This window comes from Zeugodacus cucurbitae, chromosome 4 (genome assembly GCF_028554725.1).
Source record: "Zeugodacus cucurbitae isolate PBARC_wt_2022May chromosome 4, idZeuCucr1.2, whole genome shotgun sequence".
Classification (NCBI taxonomy): domain Eukaryota; kingdom Metazoa; phylum Arthropoda; class Insecta; order Diptera; family Tephritidae; genus Zeugodacus; species Zeugodacus cucurbitae.
The window spans coordinates 72,260,555-72,277,579 of NC_071669.1; the positions used below are offsets into that span (position 1 = coordinate 72,260,555).

Sequence of the window (17,025 nt, forward strand, 5' to 3'; positions counted from 1 at the left end):
AGAAACAGCTGTTACTGATAACAACTATAAAAAGCAAAATGTATGTTCCCATACTTTACCGCCAGATAAATTTTAAAAATTCTCATTTCGAATTCTAGTGTAATTAATTTGGAATTATATAATGTAAATAAATATAATATAAACAAAAACAAAGATTTAGATTTAGAAATTTTATAATCGCGAATAATTAAATTTAAATTTATAAGTGTCAAAAGAATCACTAACTCAATATCGTGATGTGACACTTTGCAAACGATAAACCAAAAGCGTCAGATCGCATCACATCAATGACGTGAAGTTATTGTGAGTATTTTATTGTGAAAATGGCTGACACCGAACTTATTCTGAAAATAATAAATGCTGTAAAGCAACATGATTGTTTATGGAATGTGCACTCTTCAGAATATGCTAAGCGAGACAAATTAGAAAAAGCTTGGCATGAAGTTTCTGTTAATGTGGGCAGACCAGGTACGTACAAATCTCATATGTTGAGGCGCGTGGATATTTCAAGCGACATGATGTGGTCATGTTGCAATTATATAGTAGATGTGATGGTTTGATGTGATTTTTTTAAATCTTTAATCTTATTTGCAGACGTTTTTTGTCGCGAAAAATGGAGAAATGTTCGTACTGGCTTCCTACGCAGCATTCAATATAATACTAATATTCGCAGCGACTATGGTGATAGTACCGAAGATTTACCCACACCTCGTCGCAAACGTTTCTATTTGTACGATGAAATGAAATTCATTTTACCGTCAACGGAAACTATAGGACAAACCAAAAAGAGACGAAAACACTCCCGAGCAACAAAAACCAGAATTTCTCTTGAAGATCCTAGTGGAGATAATGGCGATACCTCCAACATACCTACAAGCTTCACTACTACTGATGATACTAAGCACTACAACAACAATGACACCAATCAAAACACAAATGTTGCTTATCCAGAAATATTAAATGAACTCCAACTCACCGCTAACTCTTCTAAGTCATTAACTCGGCAATCTGATGTGGGCATTACAATGAAAGTGAATCAACAATCGCCGCCATTAAGGGTGGATGAAGAAAAATCTGAGCAAATGAAGCACGAAGCATCTTTAAATGTTTCATCAGGTGCAACAAAATGTGAAGTTGGAAATAATACTATTCTTGGAGAGTCGTTCAACGTCAGCACAAATCGTGGTGAATGTGACAATCGCGATGAGGAACAGCTGCTTGCATTTTTCCGTGGCAATATCGATGATATACTGTCACTTCCTCGACATAAGCAACGCTTGTTTAAGCGACGCATGCTGGAACTAATAGATGATCTACATCGACCGGAAAATGGTATTTCTAACCGTTATTGTTCGTGACCATGAAATGTAAGATAAACATTTAGTCATTTTGTAATCGTAATTATCCATGCAGAAAATACATTCCGACTTTGTGGAAAGAAACAGTTGTAACTGATAAAAGTTGTTTCGAGATTTGTTCAGATATGCCTAAATTAGATATTTAAAAACACCATTCACCAAATCGAATTACAAACAACCTTTTTTCCTCTGAGTATACATATATCATAACACCATAAATCATTTCGTTTAAATCATTTTATTAATTTATATTATACAAGCTATAAATACAGTTATCAATATTACAGTATTTATTTCTAAAATGCGAATTCATTCAATTTTTTGCTTTGCAATATTTTTTATTAATGAAATTGTGTTTTATTTGAACATGTCGATCTAAGCTTATCTAGTCGTGCACTGGATAACAAAATCAAATTACTTAAAATTATAAGCGCTACGTTCAATGGCAAATCAATATATACTAGATATCAAAGGATCGTGGAAAAATTAATACACATATATGTAAAGGGTACCAACGGTGGTTTTCAATTAGATTACATAAATAATCACATTTACAATCAATAGCTTTTGTAAATGTATTGAATATTTCAAAAATTACCTTCGTATATAGTAAATGCTTGATAATATTGCCCATGTTCATTGCAAACAATTGAAATTTAAAAGAAACATCTGCAAATGTGTGTTGGATCTAGAACCAAGCTAGATAGAAAGCGTCCCTGCATACTTCTCAGTTTGATTTAATATATTATTTGTAAATTTCGTATGATAAACAGCTTTGCCAATCAAATTGCTAATCGATTAATTGCCCTAACGAATAGAGTGCTGTATTGTGATGACCTTTGGCTTGATGATGCTATTACTTCAGCTGTGACTCTCTCTTCTCCATCCATCTTTCTGGTTTTTCGTTCAGGGTTAACAAGTTATATACACGTGCGGAGCTTTTACTGATTTTTCAAATAAGCAGTCAATGAATCTAGATCACGGTTCAACCAGTTGGCGTTAAGGCGAATAGTCTCCACAGCTTGAGATACTGTACGCTCTGTACCAGGAAACTGATTTTCCTTAAAATAGTTTTCTACTTCCGTAGCTCGTTCCTCCGAAGCGAAATTTTCTATGAGATACTTGATAAGGCGTGTCAACAGGAAACTACCCTGTAAATAAAAAGAAATATTCATTGAAATAGTATCACATAAGCTTGTGCTAAACAGAGCTTGCTCACCTGATACTGTTGCAATAACTTCTGATTATTGTCTTTGAAGAATTCCCAAGCCATATCACGACCTTTTGGATTAACCGCAACAGCTACAATGACGAAAACTGAGTCCTGTGCACGTACTTCTCCCTAAAATAATATCGATGGTAATAGTATAATTTCAGCGATAGAAACCACCAAATATTGAGCTACTCACCGACATGGCGAAATCTATAACCTTTCGTAAGATATTTACGTTGCCAATACAACCTAATGCCCTTGAAATACGATCTTGTTCTTCGTGCAAATCTGTGGAACGGTAGAGTTGTAGCATCTCGTTGAAGATTTTTTCATCACCGTTCTGCAGCACCGCTTTGTAGCATGTGGAACGTAAGTCAGCGGGTATTGGATTCGTTCCATCGGCGTGCTTAGCAAACCTGATAAGAGCAAATTACAACAGTACAGTACATATCCTCAGCAAAGTTCAAAATATATTTGATGTACCGTTTTTGTGCTTCGGCAATGATATCCTTGCAACGGAATGATACCAAACGCGACAAAACCAAACTTCGCAATAAAGTGTCCAAGTGATTTTCGCCTTCCCGCACGTCCCAGCCTAAGCGATCAGCCACTGGTCGATACAACTTCTCTCCATAACGGTTAAAATCTTCCATTAAGTCAGTATGAGAAATCAGTATATGCAAGTTCGCCAATGAGTTGGTAATAGCGGTCCACACGGTATAATTAGTTTCATTACGATAGGAATCGATAAGCTTCAGCACCTCAGCTGTGCTTGCTTGACCTGCTTGCACCATCGCAAACATATCGTCAATCAATCCCAAACGGTCAAGTGGCGGCAATTCCATTTGTCGCACAGCGGGCAATAATTTCTCAAGCATTTCTTTGGAGTATCTGGTGCGATAGAAACCAACTGTGCCGGGATTGATTTTTACCCAGTCATCTGCACTCACATTGTCCAAGACAACTTCCATGGACTTTTGGTCCAACAAGAAAGTTTTCGCAATCTTTTCCGGATCACGCGATGTTGAAATTGTTACTGGGATCACCCAAGTGTAATCACCATCCGGTGCTGAACCGTCAGCAGTGAACTTATTTTGAGTCAATTTTAGGACCCTCTGATTGTCACCTTGTTGCACAGACTCCACACTTACTACTGGAAAACCTTTCAATTTAATCCAAGTGGACATGACCTTAGCGACAGGTTTTGAACTCGCCTCTTGCAAAGCGGTCCATAAATCTTCAGTAAAGGTGTTCTTATATTGATGGCGAGTCAGGTAAATGTTCATGCCCTTACGGAAATCCTCCTCACCAATATAGTCGTGAAGCATTCGAATGACAGAAGCGCCTTTGTTATAACTAATTTCATCGAAGATCTCATCAATCTCACATGGATGTCCCACTGGCACTTCAATGGGATGCGAATTCTTCAACGAATCCAATTCCAATGCGCGCGTATACATGTCTGTAACAAATTGCGTCCAAATATCATACTCAGGAAACAAGTGATTGACACATAGGAATTCAACAAACGAAGCATAGCCTTCATTTAACCATAAATGCGTCCACCACTCCATGGTAACCAAATTGCCTGGAAAAATAAGGAAAATGTAAATTGGCCAAAAATTATGAATTGACATTTCACTTACCAAACCACTGATGAGCTATCTCGTGTCCCACAGTTAAGGCAATGGATTGCTTGCGCATAAGAGAAGTATTTTTCGGATCCACCAATACAAAGGTCTCACGATATGTCACAAGACCCCAATTCTCCATAGCACCAGCCGAAAAATCGGATATCGCAATCAAATCCATTTTTGGTAGAGGATATGCAATGTTGAAATAACTCTTATAGTAAGGCAGAACTTTGGTAGCCACTTCAAGAGCAAACAGGCCTTGCTCCTTCTTGCCGATAGGTGTGAACACACGTACTATTATACCGTCTTCGGATTTACCTTCGACATAATCGTATTCACCAACAACAACAGCCACCAAGTACGTGGACATTATTGGGGTCCTATCGAAACGTATACGACGCAAATTATTTTCAAGTTTTTCTTCTTGAATCTCAGGCATATTGGAAAGTGCCACCCGATCTTGTGGCACGATTAATGCTATGTCGAAAGTGGCTTTAATAGCTGGTTCGTCCCAACAAGGGAAACAACGTCTGGCATCAGTGGCTTCGAATTGAGTGACCCCAGCATAACGTTCTTCACCACCTGGCGTAAAATACTTGCTTCGATAGAAACCTTTCATCTTATCGTTGAGTTCTCCAGCGAACGACATTTTCAACACACCGCAAGATGAAGCCGGAAGCTCCTGATCGAAAATCAATGTGGCAGTTTCATTGTCAGTCGAATAAGTAATATTACTTGGTTGTAATATCTCGCCATTTAGTTCCAAATCAATTTTATTTATTGTGATGTCCAAAGCATTCAGAGTAATACTCTTAGTCGCCTCACATATCTGTAAGTTGTAAAAATCAAAAAAAAAAAAAATATTAATATTTCAAACAAAGAGCTGACTATGTGCTTATATGGCATTTCCTTATCTCATTATTTCTTATCTTTCGAGAAAATGACTAAGTCATTCAGTTTTCAACAGATAATGGTAGAAAATATGGATAATTTGACATTATAAGGCTTTAAATAGGGCTTTTGTATATAGATTAAGTAAACTCAAGTGTTTACTCTTCATTCAATAAAAAACTGTTTTCTGTGCATTATTTTAATAATAATATGTATACGAGTATGTTCGTGGCGGCAAGTGATATTCAAATTGTTAACAGCATTGAAATATCCATGATGATGCTCTGCTTTCTTTCTTTCACACGATGCGGTAGAAGTGAAAGCAAACTGTATTTTATTCCCCATTCACTCCCATAAATATTTACCCTACTTCATTCACACTACATGTATTTACATTCGTACATACTTAGTATTTCACATACCTTTATGTGTACGCTAGTATTGCCCTCGAAAGTGAAAGCCTCTAAGTTCGGCTTTAACTCTAAAACATAGTGCGTTGGCACCACGTCGGTTGGAAGGCGCTTAAATTCCTTTTGAGGCGATGTAGACATGTTTCGGCGAATTTCAAGTCGATGACCTGGAACGTAATTAACACCAACGTCGGCGGAAGTGCGGGAAATAACAAAACCGTACTTTTGGCAGAGGTCACCTAAAAGCGGAGCTTCCGTATATTTAAGTGGTGCTCCCAAAGATGTACTTGAAAAATCGCGATAGAATTGTTTTTGCTGTTTCACGTATTGCTTTGATGAAATTGCACTATCCAGATGTTCACACAAATGACAGTTTTCTGTACATAAAGAACTTTCAAATGATAATAATGAAGCACAATTTATTTTTGGATACACAAAGCAAGGCAACTGGCTGGCTGGCTGTTTCGACACAATTAGAGCAATATCAATAGCAGTTAATTTGCGATAACAATGGTAATCCGAATGCAAACGGGGACGAAATGCAATCGAAAACTCTTGCAAAAACTTTGATTTTGACTGGGACTCCGGTATTCGTTGTCGTACAAAACTTAATTTTATGCGGTGTGTTTTTTTGATGAATCGAGTCAAGTTAACGGGACTATTGCAACTGACAGCTGGAAAGGCATGCAAAAAGTAGCGCAAAGAGTGTTAGATGATTAGTGTTACCAGCTAAAAGGTTATTGTCATTTCCAGTTGAAATATCGGTAAGCAGAGTTTCGTAAATGTGTATAGAGTTTAGAAAACAAAATTTCAAAACTGTTTCTAAATGAATTGACATTAATAAATGACATTTTTCAAGGTCGTTATTTGTTAAAGCATTTTAATCACGGTGGGCTATTATTATTTGGCTGAGTGAAAATATTCAAAGCAACACTGGTTTATGTTTTACCTTTCAATAAATGTTGAGTGAACTCGGTATTTGCTTTTGCCAAATCTATACGTAATTTTCCCAACTCTATATTAGTGAAAAAATCAAATCGGATGGATAAAATGTATTGAATAAAATTGTAAATAAATATTCAGTTTAACGAGCGATATACATATGTACATAAAACTGGATTATCACATGACGTTATCAAATAATCGCAACGAGACCATCGCTAGTATTCCAACTAGATTTTCGATACTGATATGCTGATATGCTTATCTCAAAATGATCAATAACAATATCTATTACCGTTTTTGAATTTCCAAGCGTGCATTGCTGTCCGGCAACCAGCTTTTAATGCATTAGTATACATTTCACTTTAATGCAAGTCTAATTAATAGTAATGAATGAGAGAAACAATTTAACGACTGGAAGGATGAAGAAAGAAAGAACGAAGGAATCTTTAGAAAAAGTAGAATAGCAAAGCATACCCGGAAAAAATTTATAAAATTGCATACTTTGTTTTTGTATTTACACCTGGTCGCGAGAGCATTGGAAAACACTGATTATGCTGTGTTGGTGTATTCGTGGAATGATCAGGGTTGCGTATCAAGTGAATTTAATTATAAATTTGGAACTTATAAGAAATAATTACGAATAAACACAAAATAACTAAACAATTTTTGCCAATATATTTTATGTGTTTTTACAAACTTATTTGAGAACTTTAATTTGAAATTGGTGCTAAACAAATCATTAATTATTATAACTTTGGTTAGTTTTCATGGTGAATGTTGCACTAGAAGAGGAAGAAGAAATCTTGACGTTTGACAGTTAAACTGACTTGGGCGAGCAGTGTAGAACTCATTTTGTCGATTTTTTTCTTCAAAAGAAGTATTTACTGAAAATTAAAAAATGTTGTCAAGAACCGCTTTACTTTCAGGTAAAAATAATATTAGTAATTTGGTCTTGGTTATATAATTAAATAATATTCTCTTTGCCAAAATTAGAGTGTAATTTAGTGATAGAATATGCATGTTACGCGACTACTTTTGTCATCGTGGTTTATGTAATCGCGAGTGAAATGTCAAAATTCGTATTTGCAAAATTTTGATAAAATACTGGGGTTTAACAAAGTACTAATAATGATTTTATGTTTGAATTTTCAGTTCAACGTCCTTTGGGCGTTCTAGCTATGAGATCAGCTAGTGCGGCCGGTTCAGGTGATCAAGTTGCTCGCCGTGAGCGTCCGGAACATCCTGGAAAAGTTCGCTTAGGTTTCATTCCAGAAGAGTGGTTCCAGTTTTTCTACAATAAGACTGGTGTCACTGGTCCATACACTTTTGGTGTTGGTCTTCTTACCTACTTATGCTCCAAGGAAATTTACGTTATGGAGCATGAATACTACAGCGGTTTGTCCCTTGCTATTATGGCAATTGTTGCCGTAAAGAAACTGGGACCAACTGTCGCTGCTTGGACTGATAAAGAAATCGACGTATGATTTATTTAAATATTCTTTAATTGGAATTTATTATATGCTTTAACGAAATATTTCTTAATGGTATCATAGAAAATCGAAAATGAGTGGAAGTCTGGCCGTGAAGAAGAATTACAAAACCTTGCTGATGCCATCGAAGCCGAGAAGAAGGAACAATGGCGCGCTGAAGGTGCTTTGTTGCTTATGGATGCCAAGAAAGAAAACATTGCATTACAATTGGAGGCCGCATTCCGCGAACGTGCCATGAATGTATATAACGAGGTATAATTCGCTTGTCCTGTTATATATGTATACATATATATTTATAAATGTTGCGTTAATCGCAGGTAAAACGCCGTTTGGACTACCAAGTGGAATGCCGTCACATTGAACGCCGTATTAACCAAAAACACATGGTGAACTGGATTGTAAACAATGTTCTTGGCTCAATCACTCCTCAGCAAGAAAAGGAAACTCTCGACAAGTGCATCGCTGATTTAAGCGCTCTTGCTGTTCGCGCCAAATAGATTACTTGTTTATAATTTAAAATATATTTTGAAGAAAAACGAATGTATAATTTAATATTAAAAATGTAAAGAAAGAACAATTGCAACAATTTTCTTCTTTAAATATAAAATTCTGCATTAACTGCGCCAATAAATAAAATGTTATTATTTCAAGCTTCAGATATATAGCCATGGTAAGGACACTATATGTACAGTGGTTGGTCTATTTCATATTATTCGGAGGTGTGATTTTATATAATAAAACACTAAATTATACTAGATTTAGAGCTGTTCCCTCGACAGTCGAGACTACGTAACCGCAACGGACTCTGATTTTTTTTAGCAAAGGCCTGTTAACTCCTCAAAATTATTTGTGGAAGGTATATAACCAGATATAGACAATTAATCTCTGAAGAAAGATACGACAAATTGGAGCTATTCTGAAAATGTATAAGACTTATCTTGTATATATATGTCTTTAAAACTGTTAATATTTTTTTAGTGTTATATTTTAAGTAACTAAATCTTTTAGCCAATTCATAGAGAGTTTAAATGTTTGAGAAATAACAGAATTTTATCTAGCACAATAGCTTAGTATAAAAAGGTAAGTATAAACGATTTTTTTTTTTTAATTTATAATGCCTTATGTTAAAATCCATTTACATAGAAAAATGATAATTTCATTTCAGCTTTCACCATAGTGAAAAAATTACAGATCGACACACATCGTAAGTAAATCAAATTCACAATAGTAATAGAATTTTAATACTAAAAAATCAACTCTGTTATTGATCAAATAGGTATCCCTTATAAATGTCAAAGGCTCGGTTCGGCTACTCATACGTGTCGTTTTCTTGTGTCGCTCTCGACGTGTTCATTTTGTTTTTCTTTGGCAAAAAAGGTAAAATAGTTTATTGTGTGAAAAAATTGTAATTGTGAAATTTGCAGAAAAATGTAGATTTCTTACGGAAATAATACTAAAATAATGGATATTCTATTCTATTTTAAAAGTTATTTTCTAGTAGATGTTAGTGTAATATTATTAAAAACTTGTGTGTGATTTTATTATTTTATAGCAAAACCAAAACAGTTCTGAAAAGATGGCCCCACCACAAAGGATGCGTGTCGCCAATGAAAAGGCTAGCAAATACGTGACCATGCGAGGCAACGTTCCAAAGTCATCAGTAAGTACAAATGGACTATCATTCAGTGTTTTCTATTTTTTTCTCTTGTTTCTGTATTAGATTTCTACTTAATTTTTTTATATAAAAAATATAAAACTTAGACCAATCTTCAGCGTAACTTAATTAAATACATCAAACACTTAAAATAGTGATACTAAATTAACTGAGTTCTAAAAAAAAACGTGAAAAACAAAACAGGTGAAAGTGCCACGCCGTCGTTCTGCGTCTTTAATATATGCTTATCGTTTATTGCTGCTGTATATATCAATACATATTTACAAATGTCAAAATGCTTTTATGATTTTGTTAGTTTGTTAGTAAAATATTTGAAATGTTGATGAATTACATTATGAAGTAAACAAAATTAATATAACTGTACATACATATGAATAGAATCATTTTATACATTATTATTGATGAATAAATTCTTTATCTTTTCAGAAATCCAAAGATAACCAATACCCTGTTGGACCCTGGCTCTTGGCTCTGTTTATATTCGTGGTTTGCGGCTCTGCTATTTTTCAAATAATCCAGTCTATTCGAGCAGCGTAAAACTACAAACACCAACTATAATAGATCTTTAATTTTAAATACAATGAATATTCTTCCGGAATCCAATCATATATAATTGCCATAGTTCAAAAAGTTAACTGATTTCAAATAAGAATTTATTTAATGTGCTTGAAGTCTGAAAAGATTTATTTATATGTTGAAAACTATAGACATTGAGGAATTAAATGTACTATTTAATATTTTTAATAGTTCAGCAGTTATAACGTATAAATTTATTTTCGAAAGCATTCCTTTTTGGTGATTATTGTGATTGGTTGGTTTTTCTCGAGCAACATACTGTAAGCTCGGTATTTAAGATAAAACTTAAAATTTAAATTGATTTACGTAATTTTGTATAGAAATGATAATATATTAATTTTTTACTTCTTACGAATTATAAAAACACAAAAAATACATATTTTGTTTTATTGTATTATTTAGTCACATAATATTTGGGAATTCTATTAAGGCTTGTATCTATTGGTGGATGTTCCAAGAAATGGGATGTTTTTCTCTATATATTGTCTGACCTTACTCGCAAAATGATAACGCCGTAAAACTTCTTACAACAGATACATAAGTGAAACTAATGGATGCTGTCAATGAAAGCACTTGATCAACAAAATGGTTTTATCTCCCAAACTCAATTTGTTTATTTCGATAACCCTACTCATTTTTTAACCGAGTTACCGTGTTTGTTTAGGATTTGGAAAAAGATAGGGATCATATTAAGGTACCGCGACCTGAGGTCTAATGTGCCTTTCTCCTTTTTACTAATATCCTGTTAAATGCTATGTTCGTGCTCAGGGGAAAACTCAAATTGTGGGAAATCCTCAAATAAATTGCAAATTGGTTAAGACTTTGTATTGCTGATGCTTTTAGAAATCTTGCTATAATCAGTTCTAGCTATATTTCTATTTAATATTTCAATAATTAAGAACTGATCAATATATAATTGCCATTGCAAATATCGTGCAGTCGACAATCGGTATCGATAAATATCAAAATATTTTAAATAACTAATGAATCTAAAAGCAAAATAACAGCTGTTTTTGTATTTATTTGGAAGCGGTAGATGAAAATTTTTGTGAATGCGGCGCGTGTTTCATTCGTTTTCAAGTGTTATGTCAAAGAATAAAAGTAAAAAGTCTGCTCCCGTCCTTGCCGTAGATGAGAAGAAATCAAATGATGGTCCCGTGCAGTTGGATAAAAGCGGTAACATATGCATTCGTATCCTAGCTAAACCCGGCTCCAAAATGAATGGCATTACAGACATAGGAATTGAAGGAGTTGGAGTACAAATTGCAGCACCTCCCACAGAAGGAGAAGCAAACGCAGAGCTAGTGAAATATCTATCCAAACTGTTGGGATTACGGAAAAGTGATGTATCGCTGGACAAAGGATCTCGCTCACGCAATAAATTAGTAATGATTAGTAAAGGAGTTACTACATTGGAGAATATAAATGAAGCATTAAGAAAGGAATGCGAGTCGTAAAATGTTTATGGAAATCCCTTATCATATACATATGCACATATATGCATATGTACCTAAACAATGAGTTCCGTCATTGTGTTTCGAAAGTCTGCATTTATAGCAAATAATATAATTGAATAAAAAATATAGTCGGAGAAGGAACATATTTCGATATTTACATTTTAAAGTTAATTAATTTTTTAATTTATTTTATCTTAATAAATATTAGCAATATTTAACTGTAATAATATATACAAATGTATTTGCACAAGTACGTATTTTAATTGCAACAATCACTGTCATAAGCATCGTCTTTGATCCAACCGAATAGGAAGTATCCAACTGTAAGGCCTAATAAAATTGATAGGCACAACCAGTAATTAAAACTCATAAATATTAACATAAGTAGGAAAGATAATGTGACTTGAAATAAGAACAATAAAGTTTGTAAAAGATGTTGAGGTGCTATTATTTGCTTAAACAATTGTTTATTTTTGAGTCCAGCAATTGTGCTACATACAACATCCGTCTTCTCTTTGTTTTTAGATAGTTTTTCTAGCGCCCGGCGAAGAAGGAACTGTCGAAAAAACTTCACACCTTCATATAAAAATGCCAAAAGAAAAATGGCAATGGCAGACAATGAAAACTCTAGGATTGTTCTTGCAGTCCAAGCTTTCCATAAAATTTGCTCGCAGTGCCCAGCATGAAACTAAAAATTTGTAAGCAATTAGGCATTGAAGTAGTTTACAAATTATTCCAACTTACAAGCATCACATGTGGACAAGGCATTTCCATCTTATTGCTACCATGGTTTTGATGACTTTCGGACATTTTAACTAAACTGCGTGCTTTCAGCTTAGATAAACAAATTTGAATATTTTTGATTAGTCTATTGTTATTAATTGAAAGAAATGCATAGGCAACGAGTTTTTCCCATAAAACAGGGTGAAGCAAACATGCACATATTTTGCGTAAAATTTCAATACTTTTAAAATAGTAATATTACAAATATAACGGCTGTAGCGTATAATCATTGCGCTATAAAGTTCAATAGACGATCAGCGGTCCAAAAGTACAATCATCATTCTCATAATTACGTATGCGTACAATTCGAAGCTAAAAGTTTCCAGTTTGATTGAAGAATTCCTAGCCTTAGTTACATATTTACAAGTAACAATGCATTTTCAATAAAATTCCACGACTTACACTTCATAAATCTTCTATAGAAATACTCATTTGATAAATTCATTTAAAACAACGTGTTTGAGTTTGATAAACAATTAGTTTATTTTTAATATCTTATTGTTAATAAAGAATCCATGACATACATTAAGTTCATTTAAATATTTATTCCTATATAGATTCTCACACTCATACATCGATTTGGAAACGAAAGTTCCTATCTTCCGATAGGATTAGGCCGCTTAAAACGCGACAACAAAAATCATATTTTGATACTCATTAATTGAACATAAATAGTAAGCTATTAAGTCTAGATTTTTAAGATGTTCGCTAAGTCGAATACAAAATTCTGTAAAATAAATGAACTTATGACGTAGAACTAGCGAAATTCGCACTCAAAATTTGGGTCAAATTTAGGTAGTTTAATCGACTTCTTCCATGTGTGAAGCATCCTCGGTGTCATCAACCAATGGAGGAGCATCACCACCGCTTTGAGTATCTTCAGTCGCCATTGGCTCTTCTTCGTCAATGCCAAGACCAAGCTTGATCATACGGTAAATGCGGGAAGCGTGCACTTGAGGGCTGTCCAATGAGAAACCAGAAGACAACAAAGCAGTCTCGAAAAGCAAAATGCACAAGTCCTTTACAGCCTTATCGTTCTTGTCAGCCTCAGCCTTTTGGCGCAAGGTTTCGATGATTGGGTGTTCGGGATTGATTTCCAAATGTTTCTTTCCGGCCATGTAGCCCATAGTGGAAGTATCACGTAGAGCTTGTGCCTTCATAATACGCTCCATGTTGGCTGACCAACCGAATTGAGATGTTACAATACAACATGGTGACTCAACCAATCTGTTTGATACAACCACCTTTTCAACTTTGTTGTCCAAAATTGACTTCATCAATTTGCACAAGTTTTCGAATTTGGCCTTGTCTTCCTCGCGCTTCTTCTTCTCAGCTTCATCTTCAGGCAACTCCAAACCTTCCTTGGTTACAGAGGTCAATTGTTTGCCCTTATATTCCTTCAAGTGTTGGATGACGTATTCATCAATGGGTTCAGTCATGTAGATTACTTCAAATCCACGGGCCTTAACACGTTCTACGAAGGCAGAGTTGCTTACTTGTTCCTTCGACTCACCAGTGATGAAGTAGATGTGTTTCTGGTTGCTCTTCATACGTGAAACGTAATCGGACAAAGAAGCAGCATCATCACCAGAAGCTGAGGTGTGGTAACGCAAGAAGTCGGCAAGTTTAGCGCGGTTGTTGCTGTCTTCGTGCACACCCAATTTCAAATTCTTGGCAAACTGATCGTAGAATTTCTTGTACAACTCTTTGTCTTCGGTAAGCTCTTCGATCAATTCCATGGTTTTCTTCACCAAATTTTTGCGAATAACTTTCAATACTTTGTTCTGTTGCAACATTTCACGAGAGATGTTCAAAGGTAAATCTTCAGAGTCGACAACACCCTTGATGAAATTCAAATACTCAGGAATGAGTTCTTCGCAATTGTCCATGATGAAAACACGACGGACGTACAATTTAATGTTGTTGCGTTTCTTTTGGTTTTCAAACAAATCGAAGGGGGTACGACGTGGGATGAAAAGCAATGCACGGAACTCCAATTGACCTTCTACAGAGAAGTGCTTGACGGCTAAATGATCCTCCCAATCATTGGTAAGGGATTTGTAGAACTCGCCATACTCTTCTTGTGAAATATCATCGGGGTTGCGGGTCCAAATGGGCTTGGTTTTGTTCAATTCTTCATCTTCGGTGTATTTAACCTTTACAGTCTTCTTCTTCTTCTTGTCCTTATCTTTGTCGGCATCTTCATCTTCACCAACATCTTCAATCTTTGGCTCATCTGTGTCCATATCTTTCTTCTCTTCATCTTTCTTGTCATCTTCAGCCTCGTCGTCGCTCACTTCTTGATCGCGTTCTTTTTCAACCAATAACTTAATTGGATAACCAATGAATTGAGAGTGTTTGTTCACAATTTCCTTGATTTTGCTTTCTTCCAAATATTCAGTTTGGTCTTCCTTGATGTATAGCACAATCTTGGTACCACGTCCCAAAGGTTCGGTATTGTCAGATTTGACAGTGAAGGAACCACCGGCTGAGGACTCCCAAATGTATTGCTCATCATCGTTATGCTTTGATGTAACCGTTACCTTATCGGCAACCAAGTAAGCAGAGTAGAAACCAACACCAAATTGACCAATCATAGAAATATCGGCACCAGCTTGCAAAGCTTCCATGAATGCCTTTGTACCAGACTTGGCAATGGTACCCAGGTTGTTAACCAAATCCGATTTGGTCATACCAATACCGGTATCAATAAGGGTCAAAGTTCCAGCAGTCTTATTAGGAATGAGCTTGATGTACAGCTCCTTGCCACTGTCCAACTTGGTGGGGTCAGTCAATGACTCATAGCGGATTTTATCCAAAGCATCAGATGCGTTGGAGATCAACTCACGAAGGAAAATTTCTTTGTTCGAGTAGAATGTGTTGATGATCAACGACATAAGCTGAGCAATCTCAGCTTGGAAAGCGAAGGTTTCCACTTCTTCTGGCATCTACAATAAAGAACAGAAAGAAATATATTAATAAGAATTTCCACATGTGATAAAACAAAAGATTTTCTAAAATAAATCTTAATTTCCCTCCTCTCACTTGAATGTAATTTTGAACAATTAACCTTGTGAAATTAATCAATATATTCAATTTTTTTTAATCACATAATAAAAAATATATTATTTCTGTTCTTTGAACACGTTTTTCTTCAACACATTTTCCAATTATTACAATAAAATACACACCTTGTTTTATTTTATATATATTAACTTAGTATAAATTAGTTCTTTCAGTAAAGTAATATAGAGTAACTTGCAAAAACACTTTATAAATTGCTCCGAGCAAAATGTTTTCAAGCGTATTTTTCCAATTCAACTGATGCCGGTAAATTGCTTGCAGCTGTATTTATAGAGGCACACAATATGCTTGTCAAAAATGTAGAAGCGACGAGATTGTTCTAGAAGAAACTACTCAAACTTCCGGTGGCAATTTCTGGCATCATGTTGTCGGCATCTTTGACAGATTTTACTATTTTCAGTATAAGTATATATATTTTACAACTTCAGTTCATTTAGTATATGCGTTAGTTGTACAATAAGTTATTAGCGAATATTCATTATTTCTATGCGAAAGTATAAATAAGTGAAATAAAATTATTTGTAAAGTTTGCGCAACATGATGACATAGAAGTAAAAGTATCCAGTGGCTTCAAAACATCTAAATTTTTGTGTCATCGGAATATTCTGGATCCGGTTTTATCATGACTACCCGATGAGTGTGCTCATTTTAAAGGGTACATTTGAGTGTACATATATATGTACATATGCATGCATATACTATATATGATGCATGGTAAAATTACATTGCTTTTGTAGTCTTTTAAGTCAATTTCCATTATTCTATCTATTTTCCTGAATGCAATTTACATTTTTGGTTTATATTTAAAAAGTTAAACTATTGATCTCACAAACTCTTCATATTATGGTATGCGTATGTACATACATATATTTAGATATTTAATATATCTAAGTATGTACATAAGTATATGTACATATGTATATAGACAGTTAACAATGGATAAATTAAGGATTTCAAAATTTGTAATACGAATTTTTATATGTACATGTGTACATACATGGATATATCTATGTACATATGTATGTATTATACATCCTTCTAGAAGTTTATAAAAAGTCTGTCTTGTGTAATGCATGTTTGTATGTACTGTTTTCAGCACCTAGCAACCGCTTATTTTTAATGAATGTCATTGACATATGAATTTTTTTTAGTTTAATTATAAACAAATTTCTATTTTTTGATTGTTTTTCGTGTATAATTAAGCGTTGGCATTTTTAATTTCGATTTTAATGTCCTTATTTACAAGGTCAGACTAATCCTTATTTACCTACATTTGGAACCATCTGCCTTTCTATGTAATATCCATATGAATGTGCAAAAACTAGTCATATACATACATATGTAGTATGTATGTATGTACTATATATAATAAGCAATAGGCATATATTTATGTACATACAAATGTTGAATCATAGTAAAATTAGAAATATTGACATATATGTACATGCATAAGTATATTTGTTAGTACATTGAAGTATCAAATATTAAAGATAAAATGTTCTGGAAATT

The 17,025-nt window shown here is 34.4% G+C and overlaps 7 protein-coding genes across 8 annotated transcripts; 4 read left to right on the top strand and 3 right to left on the bottom strand.

Moving 5' to 3' along the window:
* Positions 1-67: 67 nt before the first annotated feature.
* LOC105212036 (uncharacterized) lies at positions 68-2,369 on the top strand. Its single transcript, XM_011183789.3, has 2 exons — positions 68-468; positions 595-2,369. The coding sequence occupies exons 1-2, from the start codon at positions 324-326 to the stop codon at positions 1,356-1,358; spliced, it is 909 nt and encodes a 302-aa protein (XP_011182091.1). The 5' UTR covers positions 68-323; the 3' UTR covers positions 1,359-2,369.
* Positions 1,581-6,901, bottom strand: Npepps_1 (puromycin-sensitive aminopeptidase). 2 transcript variants are annotated; one of them, XM_011183769.3, is made up of 8 exons: positions 6,744-6,881; positions 6,456-6,521; positions 5,519-6,180; positions 4,218-5,034; positions 3,055-4,159; positions 2,768-2,987; positions 2,578-2,700; positions 1,581-2,509 (listed from the first exon to the last, which is right to left on the bottom strand). In XM_011183769.3, exons 1-8 carry the CDS (start codon positions 6,805-6,807, stop codon positions 2,300-2,302), a joined length of 3,267 nt encoding a protein of 1,088 aa, XP_011182071.1. In that variant the 5' UTR covers positions 6,808-6,881; the 3' UTR covers positions 1,581-2,299. The 2 variants fall into 2 exon arrangements, with proteins under 2 accessions (XP_011182071.1, XP_011182080.1); XM_011183778.3 differs by lacking the exon at positions 6,456-6,521 and having other exon boundaries at positions 6,744-6,901.
* A 316-nt stretch (positions 6,902-7,217) lies between these two features.
* On the top strand, positions 7,218-8,577 carry LOC105212014 (ATP synthase subunit b, mitochondrial). The gene is made up of 4 exons (XM_011183760.3): positions 7,218-7,377; positions 7,604-7,929; positions 8,005-8,193; positions 8,259-8,577. Exons 1-4 carry the CDS (start codon positions 7,350-7,352, stop codon positions 8,436-8,438), a joined length of 723 nt encoding a protein of 240 aa, XP_011182062.1. The 5' UTR covers positions 7,218-7,349; the 3' UTR covers positions 8,439-8,577.
* A 642-nt stretch (positions 8,578-9,219) lies between these two features.
* LOC105212008 (stress-associated endoplasmic reticulum protein 2) lies at positions 9,220-10,567 on the top strand. The gene is made up of 3 exons (XM_029041256.2): positions 9,220-9,317; positions 9,492-9,601; positions 10,043-10,567. Exons 2-3 carry the CDS (start codon positions 9,518-9,520, stop codon positions 10,151-10,153), a joined length of 195 nt encoding a protein of 64 aa, XP_028897089.1. The 5' UTR covers positions 9,220-9,317; positions 9,492-9,517; the 3' UTR covers positions 10,154-10,567.
* A 598-nt stretch (positions 10,568-11,165) lies between these two features.
* Positions 11,166-11,681, top strand: LOC105212001 (UPF0235 protein C15orf40 homolog). The gene is made up of 2 exons (XM_054228659.1): positions 11,166-11,368; positions 11,426-11,681. The coding sequence occupies exons 1-2, from the start codon at positions 11,245-11,247 to the stop codon at positions 11,647-11,649; spliced, it is 348 nt and encodes a 115-aa protein (XP_054084634.1). The 5' UTR covers positions 11,166-11,244; the 3' UTR covers positions 11,650-11,681.
* Positions 11,682-11,710: 29 nt separating this feature from the next.
* Positions 11,711-12,744, bottom strand: LOC114803893 (high affinity copper uptake protein 1-like). The gene is made up of 2 exons (XM_029039675.2): positions 12,394-12,744; positions 11,711-12,337 (listed from the first exon to the last, which is right to left on the bottom strand). The coding sequence occupies exons 1-2, from the start codon at positions 12,457-12,459 to the stop codon at positions 11,909-11,911; spliced, it is 495 nt and encodes a 164-aa protein (XP_028895508.1). The 5' UTR covers positions 12,460-12,744; the 3' UTR covers positions 11,711-11,908.
* Positions 12,745-12,890: 146 nt separating this feature from the next.
* On the bottom strand, positions 12,891-15,785 carry LOC105211993 (heat shock protein 83). The gene is made up of 2 exons (XM_011183721.3): positions 15,624-15,785; positions 12,891-15,380 (listed from the first exon to the last, which is right to left on the bottom strand). The coding sequence occupies exon 2, from the start codon at positions 15,378-15,380 to the stop codon at positions 13,233-13,235; it is 2,148 nt and encodes a 715-aa protein (XP_011182023.2). The 5' UTR covers positions 15,624-15,785; the 3' UTR covers positions 12,891-13,232.
* Between the last annotated feature and the right edge of the window lie 1,240 nt (positions 15,786-17,025).